Source organism: Pleurodeles waltl, chromosome 2_2 (assembly GCF_031143425.1).
Source record: "Pleurodeles waltl isolate 20211129_DDA chromosome 2_2, aPleWal1.hap1.20221129, whole genome shotgun sequence".
Lineage (NCBI taxonomy): Eukaryota > Metazoa > Chordata > Amphibia > Caudata > Salamandridae > Pleurodeles > Pleurodeles waltl.
This window is the reverse complement of record NC_090439.1, coordinates 353089919-353115950: the sequence shown is the minus strand read 5'-3', so window position 1 is coordinate 353115950 and position 26032 is coordinate 353089919. Positions and strand designations below refer to the sequence as shown.

The 26032-nt window shown below is 42.7% G+C and overlaps 1 protein-coding gene across 9 annotated transcripts in view; it reads left to right on the top strand.

Moving 5' to 3' along the window:
* Positions 1 to 26032, top strand: part of RIPOR2 (RHO family interacting cell polarization regulator 2) — a 445875-nt gene that overhangs the window by 264644 nt on the left and 155199 nt on the right. For 5 of the 9 annotated variants that reach the window (XM_069219860.1, XM_069219863.1, XM_069219861.1 and 2 more), the window contains exon 13: positions 4824 to 4970. The exons of the other annotated variants lie outside the window; for them this stretch is intronic. In XM_069219860.1, the coding sequence (XP_069075961.1) occupies positions 4824 to 4970 (147 nt within the window). The remainder of the gene's footprint in view (positions 1 to 4823; positions 4971 to 26032) is intronic. 9 annotated transcript variants of the gene reach the window in all.

Below are 26032 nucleotides of genomic sequence, written 5' to 3'. Positions count from 1 at the left end.
TTACAAAGTAGAAACAGCACAGGGAGAGCACTGCTCCATCCAGTCGTAGCGAATACAGCTCAGTATTCTTAGTATTTTGCCCTGAGCTGCACCCTCAGGGTAGCTCTTTTTTCCAATTCATAAATATTACTTTTCAATCCTTCCTTAAAAAAATACTTGGGGAATTTATAACTTTCCTAAAAATATTCCAGGACTTAATTTAGAATAGTAACTAAACCTCCTGGAATATGTTGAGGGAAAGCTGCTCTTTCCCCAGATATTGTAGCTATTCTATGTAACCTCCCAGTGTCTGCCACGCCCACTGCTGCCCTGAGGGTGCAGTACAGACAGCAGCAGCAGGATCATCTGACCTCCTAAACAATTGGGATTATCAATTTTGCCTTTAAACAGCAGAACAACAGGCCCAGAATGCACAGTCCAGTTAATGATTAGATGAGCCCTATCAAGGACGTCATTTAGTAGGGGTCACCAGGGGACGCAGCTGCGGCCCCAAGATTGCCCCCCTTGTGACCCCTGGCATTGCCTTTGGGACCTGTGGCCCTTAGAGGTGGCAAAATCAGTGGCAGAAACAAAGGGACTGCTTTTCCCTATGGACGTTGCTTGGGGATCCACTTACTTGTTTTCAATCAGTTACACCATTGTAACAAATATTTTATTCACTATTGGTGTAATAAAAAAGGGAGTACAGTTAGCTAGAATTTGACCCTCCTTGGTGGCTGAGGTAAGTAAAAAACACATTTAAATATATGTTGTGTGCATACTTGAGGATTCGAATGTGCTTATGTAAAAGAGTGTGTGTATGAGTGAATGTGTATGTGTAAGCATGTGTTTGTGATTAAATGTCAAGATGAAATGGCATGTGATGTCACTTACGCTACCCATGGCATTGTAGTGAATTGACGTCCATGGTTCCTATGTCTGTCATAAGGCAGATTTCTGTGACAATTGCTAGCCTCGGTGTAGGCAACAGTTAAACATAGTGGATTGTGCCACAATGTGATATAAGCAAAAATCCTGTTGCACCACTTAAGATTCAGCTGTTTCAATCAGCCCTTTTATTTGGTTGTATTCTGGTACTTGTTGTTTCACTTTTTTGTTATGAATGCAGGAGTACGAATATCACAGTGCATGGGTAGAATGTTTGTTTTGCAGCTTTAAAGTGATTAATATATCTCTCATCTTTCTAAAAATGTAAAAACACAGCATTTTGTTGTGGTTTGGGTTATTATTTGTGTCTCTGAGGAGTTACCAGTTGTTAGCCCACTGAAGGAAGTGGACCTTCTGACATTGATATGTGGACTGCGCACATTCCGGATAAATAATGGCACAAGCAGCTCAAGTGAGTAATAGTGGCTGATGCTCCAGCTCACCGTTCCCATACATTACTCCCGCAAGCACTACTCCAAGTAAAATACCAATATTTAAAATAGATATTAGCTTCATAAGTCTGAAAAAAGTGTTAAATTTTCCCCCACCTTGACACCTTGTAGACTAGAAATTAATGGCGTGGTGGGAGATAGAAAAGAAGTGAGGGAAGGATTACATGGCTGCCCATGTATAATACTTGCCCTTGACATAGTGCCTTCTACTCCTATAGCGAAGCATGGAGAGTCCTTATTCCTAACTCTCCCTCTGTCAGAATGGGAATAGTTCATATCCCTTCCCTTACTTTCGGGACTCTTTGGTCAGGGGATACAATAATTACTCTTTCCTGCCCTCCGCAATGGCTCGTATGTACAATCCTCACGAGCAGGTTTCTTTAATGAAATACAGTGCCTGGAAATCCAGTACTATCTTTTACTAGACTCCCTGGGAGAAGGCAGTCCTGGTAATGCCTCAGGTGCTGTCTACATTTGGCTCGCCTCCAGTACCTTAGAATTGAGGTGAATGGACTTAGTTATCAGTTTAGAGTGTTGCCATCTGGGGTGCCAGCGGCCCCAACAGAGCTCACTAAATGCTTAACAGTAGTGACAGTGTACCTCAGGCGCAGTCACCCCATGTATAGTTGGATGACTGGCTAGGAAAGCGAACTGGTTATGGGCGATGGCTTGCTTACACCCAACAAACCAGTCTTCTTCACTAATTAACCTGCACGGTTATTGCAAACAAGTCAAAATTGTGCCCTTGACAAACACAAACAATCCTCTGAACCATACTGAGTTTAGTGATGGACAAAGCATTCCCCAGCTCAGAGAGAGTGATAGCATTTCGAGGGCTACTTCCCTTTTCCCTCACGTTGTGTTAGCTTACGATGAGAGTAACCATACAATTGTTGGGAATGCTAGCATCTTGTATTGCTCTAAAACCAAATCTAAGGTTGTGCAAGTGCCTCCTACAAGAGTGCCTATTTTGCAACAGTCACAAGTGACTGGAAAGATCTAGTATTGATCGATCCCAGTGTACAACGCATTCTGCAATGGAGGAACAATAACAGCTTGTTACTGGGCAGGGCATTTCTCGACCTACTACTGCAAGTGACCAAAAGACCAGAGGCATTGCTGGTGGGACAGGGAACCCGCCTGGGGAATCTCACAATACAGGGGCAGTGTCCCTGCAACACGACTACCTATATGTACATTTATTGGACCTTTGTGTGGTATAGTTTTCACTGTGAACTTTTCAAAAACGAATTCAACACAAGATGGTGTTTATTCAAACAGACAGCAGGACTGCGATGTATTACATCCAGAAACAAGAAGAGCGGATCCACTCAACATAGTTGTCAAGGATTGCACGAACAATCTAGCACTGGTCAATTGTTACCAAAGAATTGCTTCCCTCAGGACACCTTTCAAGGGTGAGCACTGATTTTCCATATCAGCTCCCAAGTACTAAACTATTACTTCAAAAATTGCGGCACACTTATAGTAGACCTGTTTGCCACAAGCTAAATTGCAAAAGGCCAAGACTTCTGCTCCAGCTACCCCAACTGGAGGCACTGCACAATGCCCTACAATTTGCATTGGCATGGATATTTGTATATACTTTCACCAAACTACCATTGATGTCGTATTGATTAATTTTGTGACAGTATAGGTATGGCAGCCTTTGTACTTGCCACGCCTAAACATGTTGATAAACCCTCATGAAATCCTAACATGCATCCAGACATGCTGTCACAGGATCAAAGCCAATTGCTTCAGCTAACCCTTAGCAAGCCTAATTTTGAAATTTGACAGATAAGGTCTTAGAGTTTGGACACTTCAAGCTTTCTTGGGAATGGACAGAAATACTATAGGAACCAGACAAGGGTTTGTGATGCTGCAAAATGAAAAAGGCTTGTATACCACTTCCAGGATTGTAACATTATACTGACGTTTCAGTACCGAACATTATTTGTTACTGCCTACACCTCCAAGTCAGACCTTGCTTACTCAACTTTGAGTTCCTTTAGCTCCAGTAGCTGCCTGTCTACAAACAAACAGCATCAGTCCATTTTCAAAATTCGTGTTGTTAAGGCAGTCATGGAAGTCTGAAAAGAGTAACCTCTAGAAACTACCACCAGTCTCTCTTGGATCGGTGTGTTGTCCTTACTTGACTCCTGGATCCTCAGTTTCATTTACTTCATTCTTGTCCCCTGCCATTTATTTCATGGAAGATGTTTTCTCTTTTTGCTATCACCTGATTTAGGAAAAATAGCCCTATCAGACAAGGATTCAAAATACCCAATGATAGAGTTGTCATTTAATCTCACCCTAGGTTTATACCAAAAAGAGTATCCACTTTTATTGTTAACAAGTCCATTGATTTACCTAGTTATTTTTCTGACCCACAACCAATGGCTAAAAGAGTGCTACACACTTAGGATGGTGGAAGAGCTGTAATTTAATGTGTGGACTATACTCATACTATTAGGAGTCAATGCAACTTTTTGTTTCATTTGCACAAGCTCACATAGCAAATTCATTCTTAAAGTTGGCCTCAGTAGGTGGATTGTTAAATGTATCCAAATATTCTATGCTAAAGCCAAGCGCTTACTACACTGCTTTTCTGGAACACATTCAACACAAAAGAAAGATGCCATGAAGGCATTGCAGGGTAACATTATTCTAGAAGACATAGGTAAAGCTGCAATACGATCTTTTATTCACACATTCCCTAAATATTATGGCATGAACATCCAAGCCCACCAAGAGACACTGGTTGGGCAAACTATACTTGAAGCAATATTCCAAGTGCATTCTGTCTCTTCTCAAAAGCCACTGCATATAGGTTATAGTGCTTCTTTTAAGCCTTTGCACAACATGCGATCTATAGCAACACATTCTGCAAATGAAAAATGTTACTTACCTGTAACAATCGGTTTCCATTTTGTAGTGCTGTAGATTCACATGAGCTCAACCAACCTACCTGGATATGAGCTAGGCACAGAATGTGTGGATTTCAAATTCATCCTTGACCATTTCAGTAACCAGAACACAGAATTCACAATGCTTCATATATACGCATACTGACATATCCTCTGGGCCAAAACACAATCTGAGGTGGAGTCTGTCTCCTAATGAATTGTGAATTGCAGGGAGGCATCAGGAGTCACCTAAAAAACACTTGATCAAAAAAAAAAAAAAAATTCTAGATGGCAGGATTGTGCACACAATATGAATCTACAGCTCTAAAGGCAGCAAAGCGATTGCTACAGGCAAGTAATGTTTTCCATACCATATGTTCCCTGGATTTCAATATCTGCCTGCCTGTTGCATGTTTAGTTATTACATTGTTTTGATGCTCTTGTGCTAATACTGTAACCCCTTTGAAATCTTGTGATCAAGAGCTGTGCTATACTGTTGTCTTTCACTAACAACCTTTTGCTTTACCTGTTGAAGAAATGGCTGCACCCTCCTCCTGAAAGGCTGCGACTGTCCATTATGGACGCCCTGCAGGACACATTCTTTGACAGGCTGCGGCGCAGTCGCTCCTTCAGTGATTTGCCATCACTCAGGCTGAGACCTCGAGCAGGTCTAGAGCGATATGTGAGTGAGGGTTGGTGTGTGGCGAGTAGCAGACCTAGTTGTGTGGCTTCTATTGTTTCATGCATGCACTTTCTACTTTGTTTTGCACGCCAACTGTTCTTCTTTATTTTGCTGACTATTTCGCATAGGGGAAAAATCCTTCCATCTCATGCACCTGGTTGTCCTAATTTTACACTTGGCCTCTTAGCTATTCACAAGCAATTTTGCAGCATGACCTGTACAAAAACATCAGTGTGATATGCAGTAAATAAATGTATTAATTTAAAGCATGAAAGGATAATATATTAAAAGTACTCCATTTTGTATAGCTTGAAAGACCTAAATGAATAGAATTGTGTCATATACTTGACTTGAATTTACTTATTCACGTCATTGTATTTTGGGTATGAACATCACAATGCTTCAGAACCGGTCATCAAAGTCTAGTCTTTCAAATCTGAACACAATGTTCTTTGATAACATAATGTCATAAATGTAGTCATTTTTTAAATCCCTTGTGGATAAATGATGATGATGACATCACAAGATGCTTAACCAGCTCCTGAACAGCAAAGAAAGATGATGAGGGAGTCCTTGGGGAAGACTATGATTGGAATGCTAATAACTCTGATTGGCTGTTGATTTGTTGTTCGATTCCCTGTGATGTTCTGAGAAATGTAGTTCAGTTTTTTATTAAATCATTAGAAAGCTTGTTCAAGGGATGCTGACCTGCTAAATATATAAAGTAGATGCTCACTTCTCAACTAAGGGCCTGATTTAGAGTTTGGCAGATGGGGTTACTCTGTCATAAACGTGACGGATATCCTGTCCGCTGTGTTAATATTTCCATAGGAGATAATGGAATCGTAATATTGTGGGCGGGATATCCATCACGTTTGTTACGACTTAACCCCATCCGCCAAACTCTAAATCAGGCCCTATAATAGAATTAGCACTTTGCTTCACAATAGATAGTAAATGATACATACTCATTGACAATATAAAATTATAATTTGAGACAAGTTTTTTGAGTCCTTTGTGGGCATACTATGATGACTTCATCAAGGGAATGCTTACAAGTGTTTTGCTAAATTAGTTAAATTGTAGGTTTTACATTTTAAATTTATTTCTAAAATAAAAAATATGTGTTTGTTGCATGTATCACTGCAGATACACATGCACTCCATAGTCCTTTCATCTAGTGTTGGCCTTGGACATATTTTTTTTTCTTCTTCTTTAAAGAAGTCATTCAAGTCACAGGGTGTACTATGACTGCTCCCTCAGTGGAGAGTGCACTCCATGCTAGATTGTTTCTTTTCTGCCGTTGGGTACAGATGCATACCGAAAGGGCTCTGAGATTTGGTGTGTTTCACTTGTTTTCTGGGCTCATGTTGTTAGGATTTGGCACAGTTATCCATAAGAACTAGTCTGCATTCAATTCCCACTGTGATCTTTGTCAGACACCCTCCAAAGGCAGGCATCCAGCAATCTAATGATGAGGTATATGTCCTTCAAGGATTGCACGCCCCCTGATCGACCTGCAACACCAGAAAATCCAGATCGAAAAAGGGTGATAGAATAGATTCCCTTCCAAACTTACCTCATGTAGCACGTCATGTACCTGTGTTTAGATCGTCAAAACGTCTGCCTTGCTCTCGAGAATAATGCCATCTCCTCCAAGTCCTACCTTCCCTTCCACTCCAAGAAGGCCTAAAAGTACCAAAGGAAGTTGCATAAGGCATACCATAAAATGCACCAACTGTTGTCCACCGAGACCCTGATAACTTTGACAAACAGGATCCCTTTGACGCCAATGAAGGAGAGGACGCTGGCCCCTCTAGCATCCCCCCAGATCAAACCACACCCAGTCAGGAGTCTATCCCCTACAGCTCCTCCAAACATGAGGAGGAAGAGGACATTGTGCCAGCCCCAAAGACCAGCTGCCCTGGAACGAAGGCCACACCCATGGTCTTAAATATACACAGCTCCAACACTCGTTTCAAGCTTCACAGGAGGCCTCATGCTGAGGTATAGCACCACTCCACGGGGGGAGGTCGAAACAAGCCCTGTGCACAAAAGACTGCTGCCTCCATGGCCTGCGCTACCTTTTGCTCCAGTTGGCACTCTGAGAAGACCTCAGATCCAAAGAAGGACCCACTCAAGACATAAACACTTCCCAGTCATCAAGCCATGCATGTCTTGAGGGCGCCGAACAGTCTCACTAATACTTGAACATAACGCAGAAGCTCCAGTCGGCACTAAAAACACCACCGATGCCAAAAGCACCATCGACAGTCGGATCTGAGGGCTCAAAGCACCCTAACCTCCCTCCCTCGACTCTGCCTTCACTTTGTGTTAAGTGATCAGTACTACTAATTCAAAGTATTTCCCCTTGGAGTTACTCTCACTCCAAGGATTTTCACAAAGTGCCTAGCAGTGGTAGTTGCTCATTTACAGAGGTGTCTTTCCCTGCCTCAACAATTGGCTGATGGAGAGTGCAGCAGTGCCTGGTTCATGCTAAAGTCATGCTTCTCCACAGCTTCAGGTTCACCATAAATGCCACCAAGTCCCACCTTCCGCCCTTATAGGCCCAGCCCTTCCTAGTTGCTAAATGCAGTCATAGGCAAGCCTACACCAACCAAAAGAGGGTTTTGGGATTTCAGCAGCTGCTGCCTTTTTTTCAGCCCAGTTGTCAACTTAGTCAGGAAGATGATGCGCCTACTAAGAATGATGGCCTCCTATATGATCATTGTACCCCATGTAAGGATCTGCAGGTGAGCATTGCAAGAATGCCTCTTGGCGCAGTGGTCACAAGCAGAGACTATTGGGAGGGTCTATTGTTGATTAAGACCAGCATCTATCACTCTCTCAGTGATAGAACAGCAACAATCTGTTGCACACAGGCCTTTTCAGACCATGTCCAACAGGTGACCATTACCACAAATGTCTCTCTCGCAAGCTGTGGAGGGCATTTTGACAATATGACTGTACAAGAAATGTGACCCTCAATAACAGGGGCGCTGCATAAACGATCTTGAACTGCTGGCACCTAGCTCTCAAAACCTTCTTTCAGTTCTCATCAACACAGAAAACATGGCTGCAATGTATTACCTCCAGAGACAAGGTGGCACACTCAATCCCTTGCTGGGAGCACTAGCTCAAGATATCTGGCACTGTCCCATTCGCCACTGCATAGACCTTCTGGCAGCATATCTTCTGGGGGTGGGCGATTTTGAAGGACCTGCTCAGCAGAACATCAATGAGGCCACAAGTGGGAACACCACCAACAAGTCCTACTCATCTACTTTTGATACCCCAGATAGACCACTTTGTTAGTCCTAAAACACAAAATTCCTAAACTTTGCCTCCATGTACCAACAGTCGATGGGCAATTCACTGTGGATGAACTGGTTAGGGATCTTTGCTTATGCTTTTCTTCCTCTCCCACTTCTTTATGTAATGAGGAAGATGCAACCTTTACACTCATCCTGGTGGCCTCCAGGTGAGCCATACAGCCTTGGTACTTGATGCTCCTCGAGATGCCCATTATCTCCCTTGAGAGGCTCCCAACTAAGCCAGACCTTCTAACACAGAACCAAAGCCAGATCAGACACCCAGACCCCAGATAGCTCAACCTGGCAATCTGCACTGGATGTCTTACGGTTTGGCTTGCCTTCATCTTCCTCGAGTGTATGACTATTTAGCACAAAACCCAGAGGCCTCCACACAGACCTGCTATGCTGATAAGTGGAAAAGGTTTGTCCACTATTGTATTCCCAAACACCTGGACCCTCTAAATCCAAGGGTCCAGAACATGATTTGCTATGAGTTGCACCTCTAGAAGTCAGGCCACGTATGAACTTCCATACAGCTATATATAGCTGCTATTACGGCATACATGCAAAACAGGGAATGTTCTTTCTTGTTTAGGATTGCAGTAGTCAAGGCATTCATGGAGGGCCTCAAAAGCACCACACTTCTCATAGTAGTCCACCCCAATGCAGAACCTTAATGTTGTCATCACTGGGCTCATAGGTCCACCCTTTGAACTGTTGCACTCTTGCCCTTTACAGTTCCTTTCCTGGAAAGTGTCTTTCCCAGTAGACAAACCTTCTCTCAGCCTAGCCAGCTTTTTGTACACCTAGTAAAACCTCACAAAACCCATCCCATCTCTTAGGCTGGCATAGCTCAAATAAAGGTCAAGTGCATTCAACCTACTGTCACAAAGCATGAAGAGCCTGTTGCCCCTGGTTGCAATCTAACCATAGGAAAGGGAAACTTTGCTTTCTTAGATAATATCCCACTAGCTGACTTATGCACAGCTGCCACTTGGTCCTCCTGGCACACTTTTACCAAGCACTATTGTGTGGACATTATAGCCTGCCTCCAGGCTATAGCTGGGTAGACAGTCAAAATAAATTTATTTCAGACATCTCCATATGACTCAAAATCTAGCCACCACTTATGGAGGATGCTGCTTTGCAGTCTTTGCAGAGCATGGGTATCTAAAGCCACACATGCTAGGAACGGAAAATAATACTTAGCCTCTACGCATCTGCTAGTAGTGTACAGTGCTGTAAATTTGCATGCTCCACCCCACCTCCTTGAAAGTCTGTTTTTGTAGAAGATCTCCTTTCTTATTACCTGGTTGACTCTGCACAGTACACTTCACTTACTGGCACTCCATACATATTGTCACCCACTGTGCAAAAAAATACTCAAACATGGAGTTGGTACCTATACATATTGTCTACTAAGAAGTCACAGTACACCTGGTCCCTCAAAAGACTTCTTTGAAGAAAAACAACTTGCAAACATCTGCACTCAACACTAGATAACAGGAGTGTGCAGAGCATATGAATCTACAACACTGCAAGCTACAAACAGATGCTTACAGGGTAAGATTTTAATGTATTCAGTTATGTGCAAAGAAAGTAGGTTGTAACATTTATCTAGCCAAAGGCCTAGTAAGTTATGGTTTAACCAGTGTTTTTACTGATTTCTTTATTATGTTGAACCACTCACCTTTCAGTTCTTTTGGGCGTTTCCTTGTTCACTGTGAACTGTCATTGTTAATGTCTGGATTTATTTTGTTGCACATCATGAATGATGAGTTACCTGTGTGGAAACATGCTGTAAATGTCTCAAGTTTCACAGAGCACTCAATGATAATAGTTTGAGGAAGCCACAACATTTATTTTTTACCTCCGCAAGCATAGTGGAATTTTTTGAGGGAGTATTTTGTGATTGTGAGAAGTAAACTACTTAACCATGTATATACATTACAACAACAATTATACAATTTTATATATATATATATGTTCGATGGCATGTGTAGCTGCAGATACACATGCTGTGCACATCCTGCCATCTGGTGTTGGGCTCGGAGTGTTACAAGTTGTTTTTCTTCGAAGAAGTCTTTTCGAGTCACGAGACCGAGGGACTCCTCCCATTTCGACTCCATTGCGCATGGGCGTCGACTCCATCTTAGATTGTTTTTTTTCCGCCATCGGGTTCGGACGTGTTCCTTTTCGCTCTGTGTTTCGGGTTGGAAAGTTAGTTAGAATCTCGGAAAAATCGTCGGTATTGTTTGCGTTTGGTATCGGGTTAGTTACAACTGATAGACACCGAATTTTGAAGAGCTCCGGTGGCCCTTCGGGGTTTTTTCGATCCCCCGTCGGGGCCTGGTCGGCCCGGCCACGTGTGACTTCAAGGCTGATGGAACGGACCCCATTCCGCTTCTGTCCAAAATGCCATAACAAGTATCCGTATACGGATCAGCATCTGGTCTGTAACTTGTGCTTGTCCCCAGAGCACAAGGAAGATACTTGTGAGGCCTGTCGAGCGTTTCGGTCCAGAAAGACGTTAAGAGACCGAAGAGCCAGAAGACTGCAGATGGCGTCGACGCCGACAGGACAAGAGCGCTTCGAAGAGGAAGAGGAAGCTTTCTCTATCCACGAGTCGGACTCGGAAGAGCTCGAGCCCGAAGAAATGCCGAAAACCGTGAGTAAGACGTCGAAACATAAGACTCACGAGAAGTCAACAAAAGCCCAGGGGACACCACCGCCAACAGGCCATGGCTTAACCCAAAAACTAGGTGACCGAGCCAAGGCACCGAAAAAGGGCACGCTGGTGTCGAAGTCATCCAACTCCGGTCGAGATACCGCCACACAGCAATCTCGGACCCGAGACATCGGCTCCGAGAAATTTCGGGGCCATGACAGCGGCACCGAACAAATTCGGCACCGAGACACCACCACGCCGAAAATTACAAAGGTTTCTTCGGAGCCTAAAAAGACGTCCGAAAATGTTTCGGTTCCGAAACATCCAGCCTCGGAGCCGAAAACAGGTTCCTATACAGAGGAACAAGGATTGTCCTCCCAAATGCAAAAACATAGATTTGGAGAGGAACTTCAAGCTGTAGAGCCAGACTATACTCAAAGGAGGCTCCACATTCATCAAGGCACAGGGAAGATAACCACTCTTCCCCCAATTAAAATAAAAAGAAAACTTGCCTTTCAAGAGAAGGACAAGGAGCCACAGGCAAAGGTGGCAAAGAAAACAACTCCACCACCGTCTCCACCACCATCAGTGCACACATCACCAGTAGCAACTCCTCCACTGATGCACTCCCCGACTCATACTGCTATGAGTCAAGATGATCCAGATGCATGGGACCTTTACGATGCTCCAGTATCGGACAACAGCCCAGACTCGTACCCTGCCAGGCCGTCCCCTCCTGAGGACAGTACATCTTACACACAGGTGATCGCAAGGGCAGCTGCTTTCCATAACGTCACCTTGCATTCCGAACCAATTGAGGATGATTTTTTGTTTAACACGCTATCCTCCACTCATAGCCAATACCAAAGACTACCTATGCTCCCAGGAATGCTAAAACATTCAAAACAAATCTTTCAGGATCCTGTTAAAGGCCGAGCCATAACTCCAAGGGTGGAGAAAAAGTACAAGCCACCGCCAACAGATCCTGTTTATATTACAACGCAGTTAACACCAGACTCAGTAGTTGTCGGGGCAGCTCATAAGAGAGCAAACTCTCATACCTCGGGGGACGCACCACCTCCAGACAAAGAGAGTCGCAAATTTGATGCTGCGGGCAAAAGGGTTGCAGCTCAAGCAGCAAACCAATGGCGCATTGCCAATTCACAAGCACTTTTGGCAAGATATGATAGAGCTCACTGGGATGAGATGCAACATTTGATAGAACACTTACCCAAGGAGTTCCAAAAAAGAGCACAACAAGTGGTGGAAGAAGGACAAAGTATCTCTAATAATCAGATACGGTCTTCAATGGATGCAGCAGATACGGCTGCAAGGACAGTAAATTCTGCAATAACAATAAGAAGGCACGCATGGCTGCGCACGTCAGGTTTCAAGCCGGAAATTCAACAAGCCGTGCTAAATATGCCATTTAATGAACAGCAGTTGTTTGGGCCGGAAGTCGACACTGCTATTGATAAACTCAAGAAAGACACTGATACAGCGAAAGCCATGGGCGCACTCTACTCCCCGCAGAGCAGAGGCACATTTCGCAAAACACCTTTTAGGGGAGGGTTTCGAGGACAACCTACAGAAACCACAACATCACAAACAAGGCCCACTTACCAAAGCCAATATCAGCGGGGAAGTTTTCGGGGGCAATATAGAGGGGGACAATTCCAAAAAAATAGAGGAAAATTCCAAAGCCCCAAAAGTCCTCAAAATAAGCAGTGACTTACAAGTCACACATCCCCATCACATAACACCTGTGGGGGGAAGACTAAGCCAATTTTACAAACATTGGGAGGAGATAACAACAGATACTTGGGTACTAGCAATTATCCAGCCTGGTTATTGCATAGAATTCCTCAAATTCCCTCCAACAGTCCCACCGAAAACACACAGTATGTCAAAACAACATATAAATCTTCTAGGATTAGAAGTTCAAGCATTGCTCCAAAAAGAAGCAATAGAATTAATACCAAAACAAGAACTAAACACAGGAGTTTACTCACTGTACTTTCTGATACCCAAAAAAGACAAAACTCTAAGACCTATACTAGATCTCAGAATATTAAATACATACATCAAATCGGACCACTTTCACATGGTTACATTACAAGAAGTAATCCCACTGCTCAAACAACAAGACTACATGACAACACTGGATCTAAAGGTTGCATATTTCCATATACCAATACATCCTTCACACAGAAAGTACCTAAGGTTTGTATTCCAAGGGATACATTACCAGTTCAAAGTGTTGCCATTCGGAATAACGACTGCGCCAAGAGATTTTACAAAATGTCTAGCAGTAGTAGCTGCAAATATCAGAAGGCAGCAAATACATGTGTTCCCGTACCTAGACGATTGGTTAATCAAAACCAACACGCAAATACAGTGTTCACAACACACAAATTATGTCATAGAAACCCTACACAAACTAGGTTTCTCAATCAATTACTCAAAGTCTCACCTTCTGCCGTGTCAAACACAGCAATACCTAGGAGCAACAATCAACACAGTAAAAGGAATTGCCACTCCAAGTCCACAAAGAGTCAAAACATTCCACAATGTAATACAAGCCATGTATCCAAACCAAAAGATACAGGTCAAATTAGTAATGAAACTCCTAGGCATGATGTCCTCATGCATAGCCATTGTCCCAAACGCAAGGTTGCACATGCGGCCCTTACAACAGTGCCTAGCATCACAGTGGTCACAGGCACAGGGTCAACTTCTAGATCTGGTGTTGATAGACCGCCAAACCTACATCTCGCTTCAATGGTGGAACAGTATAAATTTAAACCAAGGGCGGCCTTTTCCTGACTCAGTGCCACAATACGTAATAACGACAGATGCATCCATGACAGGGTGGGGAGCACACCTCAATCAGCACAGCATCCAAGGACAATGGGACATTCAGCAAAGACAGTTTCATATAAACCACTTAGAACTGTAAGCAGTGTTTCTAGCGATGAAAGCATTTCAACCCATAATAACCCACAAATACACTCTTGTCAAAACAGACAACATGACAACAATGTATTACCTAAACAAACAGGGAGGAACACACTCAACACAGTTGTGTCTCCTAACACAAAAAATATGGCATTGGGCGATTCACAACCACATTCGCCTAATAGCACAATTTATTCCAGGGATTCAGAATCAGTTAGCAGACAATCTCTCTCGGGATCACCAACAGATCCACGAATGGGAAATTCACCCCCAAATACTGAACGCTTACTTCAGAATGTGGGGAACGCCACAAATAGATTTATTTGCAACAAAAGAAAACTCAAAATGCCAAAACTTCGCATCCAGGTACCCACAACATCAGTCTCAGGGCAATGCACTATGGATGAACTGGTCAGGGATATTTGTGTACGCTTTTCCCCCTCTCCCACTTCTTCCATATCTAGTAAACAAGTTGAGTCAAAACAAACTCAAACTCATACTAATAGCACCAACATGGGCAAGGCAACCTTGGTACACAACACTACTAGATCTTTCAGTAGTACCTCATGTCAAACTGCCAAACAGACCAGATCTGTTAACACAACACAAACAACAGATCAGACATCCAAATCAGGCATCGCTGAATCTAGCAATTTGGCTCTTGAAATCCTAGAATTCGGGCACTTAGACCTCACACAGGAATGTATGGAGGTCATAAAACAAGCTAGAAAACCTACCACTAGACACTGCTATGCAAATAAGTGGAAAAGATTTGTTTATTACTGCCATAATAATCAAATTCAACCTTTACACGCATCTGCAAAAGAGATAGTAGGATACTTACTACATTTGCAAAAATCTAAACTAGCTTTCTCTTCCATTAAAATACATCTTACGGCAATTTCAGCTTACCTGCAAATTACGCACTCAACTTCATTATTTAGGATACCAGTCATAAAAGCGTTTATGGAAGGCCTAAAGAGAATTATACCACCAAGAACACCACCAGTTCCTTCATGGAACCTCAACATTGTCTTAACACGACTCATGGGTCCACCTTTTGAGCCCATGCACTCTTGTGAAATGCAATACTTAACGTGGAAAGTTGCATTTTTAATTGCCATCACATCTCTAAGAAGAGTGAGTGAAATTCAAGCATTTACCATTCAAGAACCATTTATTCAAATACACAAAAATAAAGTTGTTCTACGGACCAATCCTAAATTTTTACCAAAAGTAATCTCACTGTTCCACTTGAATCAAACGGTAGAATTACCAGTGTTCTTCCCACAGCCAGATTCTGTAGCTGAAAGAGCACTACATACATTAGACATCAAAAGAGCACTAATGTACTACATTGACAGAACTAAACTAATTCGAAAAACAAAACAACTATTTATCGCCTTTCAAAAACCTCATACAGGAAATCCAATTTCAAAACAAGGCATTGCTAGATGGATAGTTAAGTGCATTCAAACCTTCTATCTTAAAGCTAAAAGAGAACTGCCTATTACACCAAAGGCACACTCAACCAGAAAGAAAGGTGCTACCATGGCCTTTCTAGGAAATATTCCAATGAACGAAATATGTAAGGCAGCAACATGGTCTACGCCTCATACATTTACCAAGCACTACTGTGTAGATGTGTTAACTGCACAACAAGCAACAGTCGGTCAAGCTGTACTAAGAACATTATTTCAAACTACTTCAACTCCTACAGGCTGAACCACCGCTTTTGGGGAGATAACTGCTTACTAGTCTATGCACAGCATGTGTATCTGCAGCTACACATGCCATCGAACGGAAAATGTCACTTACCCAGTGTACATCTGTTCGTGGCATAGTCGCTGCAGACTCACATGCGCCCACCCACCTCCCCGGGAGCCTGTAGCCGTTTAGAAGTAGATCTTAAACATTTGTACATTTGTAAATAAATATATTACTTTAAACTTCATTATGTACATACGCATTCACTCCATTGTATGGGTACTATTACTAGCATACACAACTCCTACCTCACCCTCTGCGGGGAAAACAATCTAAGATGGAGTCGACGCCCATGCGCAATGGAGTCGAAATGGGAGGAGTCCCTCGGTCTCGTGACTCGAAAAGACTTCTTCGAAGAAAAACAACTTGTAACACTCCGAGCCCAGCTGCAGCGACTAATGCCACAAACAGATGTACACTGGTTAAGTGACATTTTCCATATATACACACACACATATATATATATATGTTTGATGGCATATGTAGCTGCAGATACACATGCTTTGCATAAGTTCGAAGTTCGCCATCTAGTGTTGGGCTCGGAGTGTTACAAGTTGTTTTTCTTCGAAGAAGCTTTTTCGAATCACAAGATTGACTGACTCTTCCTCTCAGTGATAGTGTGAATGGGTATCGAGTCCTTTGTTAGATTGTTTTCTTTCCACCGTCTGATTCGGACATGTTCCTTCTCGCTCCGGTAGATCTCGATTCAGTACTATCTGAACTTCTCTATCTTTTTCTTCAACGTCAGTATCGTTTTCAAATGCGTTTTTCGAACTACACTCGATCCAATTGTAGCGTCAGGATCTATTAAACACCCTTTCGGGCGCCCGCGCCCTTCTTGGGCCTACTGTGTCACAGGCTCATGGATCTGACTTTATTTCGATTCTTCCCTCAGTGCCACGCCAAGGTCCCCTACACCAACCATTACTCGGTGTGCAACCTCTGCCTCTCTCCATAAGGTTGAAATCTGTGAGGCGTGCCAATCCTTCTGATCCAAGAGGACTTTGCAGGATCGAAGAGCACAACGACTAGAGATGGAATCGAAGTTGACAGAATAAAACGCCCAACATTTTCAGTGAGGAACAGGCACGGACTGCAGTTTCCATTGCAGACTCCGATTCCGACTGTGAATCAGATGGGGACAGTCAAGTTATTCCTGCAGCTCAGTACTTGAGTATGCCAGCCCCTTCCTAACACCAAAAACATTAAAAAAAGACAGGACAGAAGACCTTGGGTCCACCACTGCTTGCCGGCCATGGTCGGACCTGAAAATTACATCTCGATGACCAGCCCTCAGTTTCGGTGTAGAAGAAGGCCAAAATGCACCAGGACGAACAGACTGCCATGCCTGTTTCAGGATCAAGTCGTAAGATGGGAGCTTCCACTTTGGAACCCAAATGTCTACATACCACCTTGGAGCCGAAACATCCAAGCTCCTCTTCATAGCCAAAAATCTTCCATCTGCTTCAGAGACCACATTTTTGGCAGTTTAAAGCAGTCAGTCACCAAGCCTTCGGAGCATTCATTTGTGAGAAGTAAACACATTCCATCTTCAGATGAGTCAACAGACATTAGGCCCATTCTTGAGGTCATGGACTATAAACAGAGGAAAATACAATTCCAAAAGGATACAAGGAAAAGAATTGTCTCTCCTCCTCCTATAACCAAGAGGAAACTGTTATTTCAAGAAGGTTTGGAATCTGGGCCTTCACCGGCAAAAATATTTAAGCACAAGGAGAAACCAAAGACAGTGCATCAGCCTTCTTCACCGCATTCGCCTCTCCTTCCTACTTCTCCACCACCTGACACTCCACTACCACCTACACCCACACAGTTTTCTGCACAATCTCCTGTCTCCTCACATTCGGATTATATGGGTGACAATCCTTATAATATAGACCCATGGGATATGTACGATTCTGACCCAGTTCCATCTAATGACCCTGATCTGTATCCTACATGGTCATCTCCACCTGAAGACACCATGGCCTATAATCAGGTCATTGCTAGAGCAGCTACATACCATGTGCAGCTTCACTCTGAGCCCATAGAGGATGATTTCCTATTTAACACCCTATCCTCTATACATAAACAGCATCAATGTTTGCCGATGCTACCAGGCATGCTAAAACATGCTGATAACATTTTTAAAGAGCCAGCAAAAGCTCTTTAAAACACCTGGGGTGGATAAAAAAATTATAAAGCTGCACCTTCATATCCAATTTTTATAACACAACAATTGCCACCTGATTTCATTGTGGTCAGTGCAGCTAGGAAAAGGGCAAATATTCAGTCCACAGGGGATGCTCCACCCCGTGATAAAGCTGCAAATTCGATGCAGCAGGCAAAAGAGTGGCAACTCAAGCAGCAAATCAGTGAAGAATTGCCAACTCCCTTGCTCTTTTAGCCAGGTATGACAGGGCCCATTAGGACAAAATGCAGGAGTTTCTTCAATATCTTCCTACAGAACACCAAAAGAGGGCACAGCAGGTAGTGGCAGAAGGACAAGCTATTGCCAACAATCAAATTAGATCAGCTCTAGACGCAGCAGACACCACAGCTATGAGAATAAATACTAGCGTTATGATCAGAAGGCCTGCTTGGTTTCGGTCCTCAGGATTCAAACCCGAGATACAGCAAGTGGTCCTTAATATGCCGTTCACAAACAACACCTATTTGGACCTGAGGTGGATACCACCATTGAAACATTCAAAAAGGACTCCGATACAGCAAAGGCCACACAAAATCTTTTTGGGGCACTTTTCATAAGCCCCAATTCAGAGGGGGGTTTTAAACCTCAAACATCAAAGGCCTCTACGTCCCAACAAAAACAGGGACAACAGTATTATTCTAGGGGATCTCTCAGGGGTTCCTATGTAGGACACAATTTCAGAGGTGGGGCAAATCCACTGTCACAAGAGGTGCCTCCACCTCATCAAAGCAGTGACTTTCTCTGCATCCCCAAACAGCACACATCTCTTGTGGGAGGAAGACTGCAACATTTCCACCATCATTGGCAACAAATTAGATCAGATCAATGGGTACTGTCAATTATCCACAATGGTTATTGCCTAGAACTCATCTTCACTCTACCAAACATTCCCCTTTCACACAAGCTTTCTTCTGAAAACATTGTTCTGCTAAACCAAGAGGTAGAATCTCTTCTACTCAAAGGTGCAATAGAGGTAGTACCCATCAATCAACAAGGAACAGGAGTATATTCTCTATACTTCCTCATACCAAAAAAGGATGGCACTCTCAGACAAATCATCGATCTCAGACCTCTCAATCAGTACATTCTCTCAGAGCATTTCCACATGGTCACTCTATGGGATGTCATCCCCTTGTTACAAAAACAAGACTATATGACAGCATTAGATCTAAAAGATGCTTACTTCCATATTGATATACGTCCAGCACACCGCAAATACTTAAGGTTTGTAATAGCAGGCAAGCACTACCAATTCAAAGTGCTACCTTTCGGAGTAACAACAGCACCAAAGGTATTTACCAAATGCCTAGCAGTGGTTGCAGCCTACCTCAGAAAACAGAATATACACATCTTTCCCTATCTAGACAACTGGCTAATAAAAGCCAGTACCATTCAAACTTGTCAACATCACACACAATACACAATTAATACCCTATACAATTTAGGGTTCACAATCATTTACCAGAAGTCTTACCTTCAGCCAGCGAAAATACAACCATATCTGGGAGCAATTCTCAACACTCAGTCAGCATTAGCCTACCCAAACCCACAAAGAATTCAGGTGTTCCACAGTCTCATATCTCAACTGCAATACAATCAAACTTACACAGTAAGACTTATTATGAAACTCTTGGGAATGATGGAATCCTGCATATCAATAGTGCCCAATGCACGTCTAAACATGAGACCCCTGCAACAGTGTCTCTCACAACAATGGTCTCTGGCACAGGGTCAACCTCAGGATCTAGTGTTGTTGTACCGCCAGACTTACAGCTCTCTGCAATGGTGGAATCACACTAACTTATCAAAGGGGCGGCCATTTTAGGACCCTGTGCCACAGACAGTAATCACCACCGATGCATCAATGACAGGTTGGGGAGCCCATCTCAACAATCTTACAATACAGGGAGAATGGGACTCATTTCAGCAGACTTACCACATAAACCACTTGGAATTCCTGGCAGTGTTCTTAGCACTCAAAGCATTTCAACCACAGATCACACACAAAACAATGTTAATAAGGACAGACAACATGACAACAATGTATTATCTACAGAAACAGGGGGCATACATTCATCTCAATTGTCCCTTCTGGCACAGACAGTTTGAAAATGGGTGATTCACAATCGCATTCACCTATTAGCAGAGTGTATCTCAGAGATACACAACCAACTAGCGGACCTTTTAAGCAGGACACAGCAACAAATACATGAATTGGAGATTCACCCACAAGTAATTCAACTCTACTTTCACATGTGGGGAACACCAGACATAGACCTTTTCACAACAATGGAAAACCCAAAATGCCCAAACTTCGCATCCAAGTACCCACACCCTCAATCCAGGGGCAATGTGTATGGATCAATAGGTCAGGGATATTTGATTACGCTTTTCCCCCCTCGCACTAATTCTATTTCTGGTCAACAAGATTCGTCACACCTCTCTTACTATGATACTCATAGCTCCTACCTGGGCATGTCAACACTGGTACACAACACTGTTGGATCTGCCTGTAGTACCACATCACAAACTCCCAAACAAACCAGACCTGTTGACTCAAAACAAAGGTCAGGCATCCCAATCCCAGTATTCTCAACCTAGCGATTTGATTCCTGAGGTCATAGAGTTTGGATATCTACAACTTCCATCAGAATGTATGGACATTCTAAAGAAGGCATGTAAACTTAAAACTAGACAATGCTATGCAGCTAAATGGAAATGTTTTGTATGTTACTGTCAACCCAAAAACATTAATCCACTCAAAGCATCAGTACAGGATATTGTATGTTATTTACAAAAAACAAATCTTGCATATTTATCTATTAAAATTTGTTTAAAAGCAATATCAGCCTCACTACAAAACAGACAGCACACTTCTTTGTTTAGAATTCCTGTCATAAAAGCTTTTATGGAGAGGCTTAAAAGAGTTATTCCACCTAGAGCTCCACCAGCTCTGGCCTGGAATCTTAACACTGTGCTTACAAGGCTTACGGGTCTACCATTTGAACCTAAGCATTCTTGTGCTCTTCAATTTCTATCATGTAAAGTTGCTTTCTTGGTAGCAATTACTTCCTTAAGAAGAGTCAGTGAAATTCAAACATTCACTTTAAAAGAACCTTTCTTCCAAATTCACAAGCACAGAAATAGAACTAAGGACAAATCCAAAATTTCTACTCAAAGTGGTTTCAGCATTTCACATCAATCAGTCAGTGGAATTGCCAGTCTTCTTTCCACAGCCAGATTCAGTTGCTGAAAGAGCTCTGCACACTCTTGATGTCAAATGCACTATTATGTACTATATAGACAGAGCAATAGATTTCAGAAAATCTAAACAACTTTTTTGTGGTTTTTCAACAGCCTGATAAGGGTACTCCCATTTCAAAACAAGGATTAGCCAGATGGATAGTAAACTGTATTCAAACTTACTATCTCTAAGCTAAAAGGCAACTATTAGTAACTCCTAAAGCACATTCTACTAGAAAGAAAGGATCTTCAGGGGCATTCATAGGAAATATACCAATGGCAGACATATGCAAAACAGCCACATGGTCTACATTACACACATTTACAAAACACTATTGGGTGGATGTGTTGTCTTGCTAACAAGCAAATGTTGGTCAAGCAGTGTTTAAAACACTATTTCAAACTGCTCCAACTCTTACAGGCTAGCCACTGCTTATTTTAGGAGGGGACTGCTTTTCAGTCTATGCAAAGCATGTATATCTCCAGCTACACATGCCATCAAACAGAAAATGTCACTTACCTAGTGTACATTTGTTCATGGCATGTGGTGCTGCAGATTCACATGCGCCCTACCTGCTCCCCGGAAGCCTGTAGCTGTTGTGGTACTTTATTATTATGTAAATATGTATATACATCACATGGACATCTTCTTTACTTACCATATATTTCTACATATACAATTCTTCACTCCTTACTTCACCCTCCTGCGGGAAAAAAATCTAACAAAGGACTCCATGCCCAGGCGCACTATCACAGAAAGGAGGAGTCACTCGATCTCGTGACTCCAAAAAGCTTCTTCGAAGAAAAACAACTTGTAACACTCCGAGCCCAACAGTAGATGGCAAACCTATGCAAAGCATGTGAATCTGCAGCTCTACATGCCACAAACAGATGTACACTAGGTAAGTGACATTTTCCATATATAGGTAGTTGTAGTTAGGACCTAGTTTCCATAGAAAAAGCATTGTTTTGTTTTGTCAATAACTTAAGCGCCATTTGCCGAATCTTCACAAAATTTTCAACACAAGTACGCCACTAGGGACCACCACCTCCTGGCGCCATGATTGTATATTAAAGCAGGACCTCCCCGAAGCTTGGCCTACTTCTTTACTGTCAGAAAACAGAGACTGCAGCTTCACCCCCACCATTTACCAAATGACTGAACTATAGGAAGACTAATCAGCAGCCCCATACTGCAAAAGGCCAAACCAGATTAGAGATGCCTTGTCTCAATTCCAGTGTGAATGTCCTATCCCTCTAGCTACACTTCCACTATCTGGGAAAATAACCTTGCCTCCGTACTGTGCACAAGGCCATACTAGAGGCATCCAAAATGGATCCCACAGACCTCCATTACTCTGGTTTACTAATATACACAAGGTATGTTATATACAGGCTACATACATAAACATGCAAGATATACACTTGGAATGTTAGCACTAGGATCTGGGTTAGTGCATAGAAGCAGAACTTTACATCAGTGGGCCAGTAGGCCTTCACTGCAGTGACACACCCGTGAACTCATAAAATACGGTATGCTGCCACTGTCAATCTATGTACTAAATCCATACCTTTGATGGTAGTTCACTGTCTGTGCAATTATGGCACATGTGTTGTGCCCCTCCAAGGCACAAGACAGGTCCAGGCCATTCACCATGTTAATATAAAATCCTAGGCCTCTGTACACACCCTTGATTAGTGTGAGGGTAGGGCTAAAACAGGATACCAGATGCATGCCGTCGACCAATCAAGGTAGGGAAACACAACTGTGCACCATGCAGGGACATTTTCATCTCGTCACCAATATTATGACAAGGAGACAGCAACAGTAGCTAGGTGCTAAAAGGCATCCTCAGAGTGAGTGGTTAAATTTGGGAGAACAGTTCTCTTTTGTGCTGTGATGACATATGATTTGAGGAATTGTAGCAAATGCATGTAGGTGTACCTTGAAGATGTATGCAATGGAAGGTATTTGGGTGGCCTATTCTGTTTTGGGGGGTTATTATGTGGGGGGGTGTGAGTACCGTTTGGTTTGGTCCAGAGTGGATGAATATATGGGAGATGAGGGTCTTCATGAAGATCCTGACAGGTAACAGGATTGGTTGTGTGTTTAGTGGTGCGTTCCATAAATGAGGGGTTATGAGACATAACAGGTGAGAAATTGTTCTTTGTCAGTATGGAGGACTTGGATGTTAGACCTGTTGGGTAGATTCAGGCAAGAAGAGGCGTGTGTGTTTCAACTAGTTGACAAGAATCACTTGGGATAGACCTTTACAAGTGTTACATTGCTGTCTGAAATGATGGCAGACATACAAAGTGGCATTTTAGTCATTTAAAAGTGAGTGTTTCATATTCCAGTGCTTCAGGTTATAGACGAGCTCCGAGCATGGTGCATTTTGGTCATATTCTTTAGACAGATGCCATTGTTTTAAAATGCTACTTCAGAGATTTGCAATAGCTGCAGGTAGAGAGCACCTTGGGTAAGGTGACAGTTCTAAATTTGTTAGGTGTTCATGGGTTGATTTTTTGTGATCAGATGTGGAGGCTACTGAGCTAAGCCTGTGCAAGAGGTTGGAGTTATATTTTCTTAATAGATTTTTGTCTTGGGTCATTAGCTTCATAATTATGGTACAATGAGAGCAGATCTGAAATGTCATGGTTAATAGTTTGTTATGTGGGTCCATGATTAGGAATGGTATCTTGAAGTTGATCAGACATAATCAGCAGCTTTATTTCCATGTTACATTGCAAGATTATCATCTCCACAATGAACCACTCAATAGTGCCATGTTTGAACTATGTAGGATAAAAGTACTATGAAAGAATGGATATTAAAGGGAACAATACTGATTTTTTGTAGCCACCCCAAATGAGTGTAGGCACCTTGTAACTGGGGTCAAGAATCAGTGTTTTTTGGTTTGGCGTTACAGGAAGGATCAGACTCACCTGGCACAAGTGATTCTGGAGTTTTTCAAGGTATGTAGCAATCAGTTGTGCCCAATTTGAGAAAAAAGGAGTATGTCATGTTGTCTAAATTGCATTACAGAGTAACTCACCTGAGACTACAGTAGAAAAAGGCTTTAAATGGTCTGGCACCAAATTGTTTGTTTTGCACGGTGGTGTGTGGATTATGAAGTATCACTGAACTTGCCATCACAGGAATATTCCCAAGTTTTATAAAGTCATATTAGAGGAGCCTAAAGATCTTGTGACCTTAAACGATAAGAACTGGTTTCAAGTGTGAATAAAGTGTACATGATGCTAAAGCATTGTTTAGGTTGGAAACATATGCATTTTGTGTTCGGATAATAAATTGTCTTAGTTTTGGAAGAGTCTGAGTTTATGCCACACTTTTATGGAATATGAGTGCTTCTGGGCTTTTCTGAATTAGCAATAGGTCGTAAGACAACATTGAATTTGTGACACTTCCAGTTAAATTGGATGTTAAACATAATCTTCATTTATGTGAGCATTTTTAACTAGGTGAGACAAGTTTAGGTAGGTCTCTTGGCCACTATGATGGAAATGATTGGATGATGACAGTGAATGAAGAGAATTTTTGAAAATATGTCTGGCTCACTGAATGGGAAGGGTTATTATCTGGGTTAGGTTAAGAAGGGTTGTGCTGAATTATTTGAAAGGGGCCAGGAGTCAAGCACAGAATCATACCAAAGATTGAAGTGGCCTAGGAATCTGAGTTGTGATGAAGTGGGGGACATTTGGGAAACACTAAGCAGTAATTGTGGCTCAGTTTATTGGGTGCTTGTTATACATTGGGTTTCCTGTTGCCAGTGGGATGCACTCTTTACAAACAGGAACCGCAATCTTAGTCATGGTAAGTACACACCATACTTCAAAATGTGCTCACCCTCTGGCAGCTTGGCACAGAGCAGGCAGGCGTAACTTAAGAGGCTGTGTGTTAAGAATTTGAGCAACACTTCAAACAGTAACACAGAGAAAACACCACAAAAAGGTTAGAAAAATAATTATATTTTTATGAGCAAAACAAGAACAAAATGACAAAAATCCAATAAGTAGAAGTTGACATAAGCATTTTTAAAGAATAAATTTGGTTGTAGTGCTTAGAAGCATAAAGTGCCAACCGGAGGTATCTGGTCACACTGGACCGGCTCAAATCTGAAAAGTCAGGCCAACCGTGATGGAGCGACGTGTGATCCCAATACTTGCAGAAGAGGCAATGCTCCGGCGCCGATGCGGTGTCCTTGATCTCTCAGCAGCGGCAATGTCGATGGACATGTGCCAGTTTTGACTGGCGCAACAGCGTTGATCCACAGGTTCTGGCAGTTGCAGCACTTTATACCCACTTCCAAGGGTCCAGGTCTGAATTGGCATCATTTGGCAGTGCAGGATGTGCAGCAGTCAAAAGCAGGTGCTGTTGCTAATGAGTTGGAAGTATTTGTGTGCCTGAGACTTGAGAAGAATAGGAGGCAAGCCAGAAGGCCCTTGGAGTCACTCTGGGTTCAAGTGAGATGGGCCCAGTCCTTCCTCAGCAGGGCAGAGAGCAGCAAGCAGCAGGGCAGCACAGTAGAAAAGCAGTTCTTCCAGAGCAGCAGTCTAGAACGGCAGTCCTTGTAGCAGCACAGTAATTTTCCTTCCTGACAAAGTTCTTTACAGGTCCAGCAGTGTACTCAGTTAGTAGGGTCAGACGTCCAAGGTTGTGCCTTTGAAGTGGGGATGACTTCAAAGAAGGGTCTTTGAAATGCACAGAGGTTTTTTTTTCTTCCTGTCCTGGCTCCAGACTCCCTACATGGGGTTATGCAGTTCTTTGTGTTGAAGCAGGACACTACGTTTCCAGGTGTCAGTGCCATCCTCTCCCTCGCATCCTGCCCAGGATGGCCCTTCAGTCACAACTAAGTTCCCTCTGTGTGTCTGTCTAGAA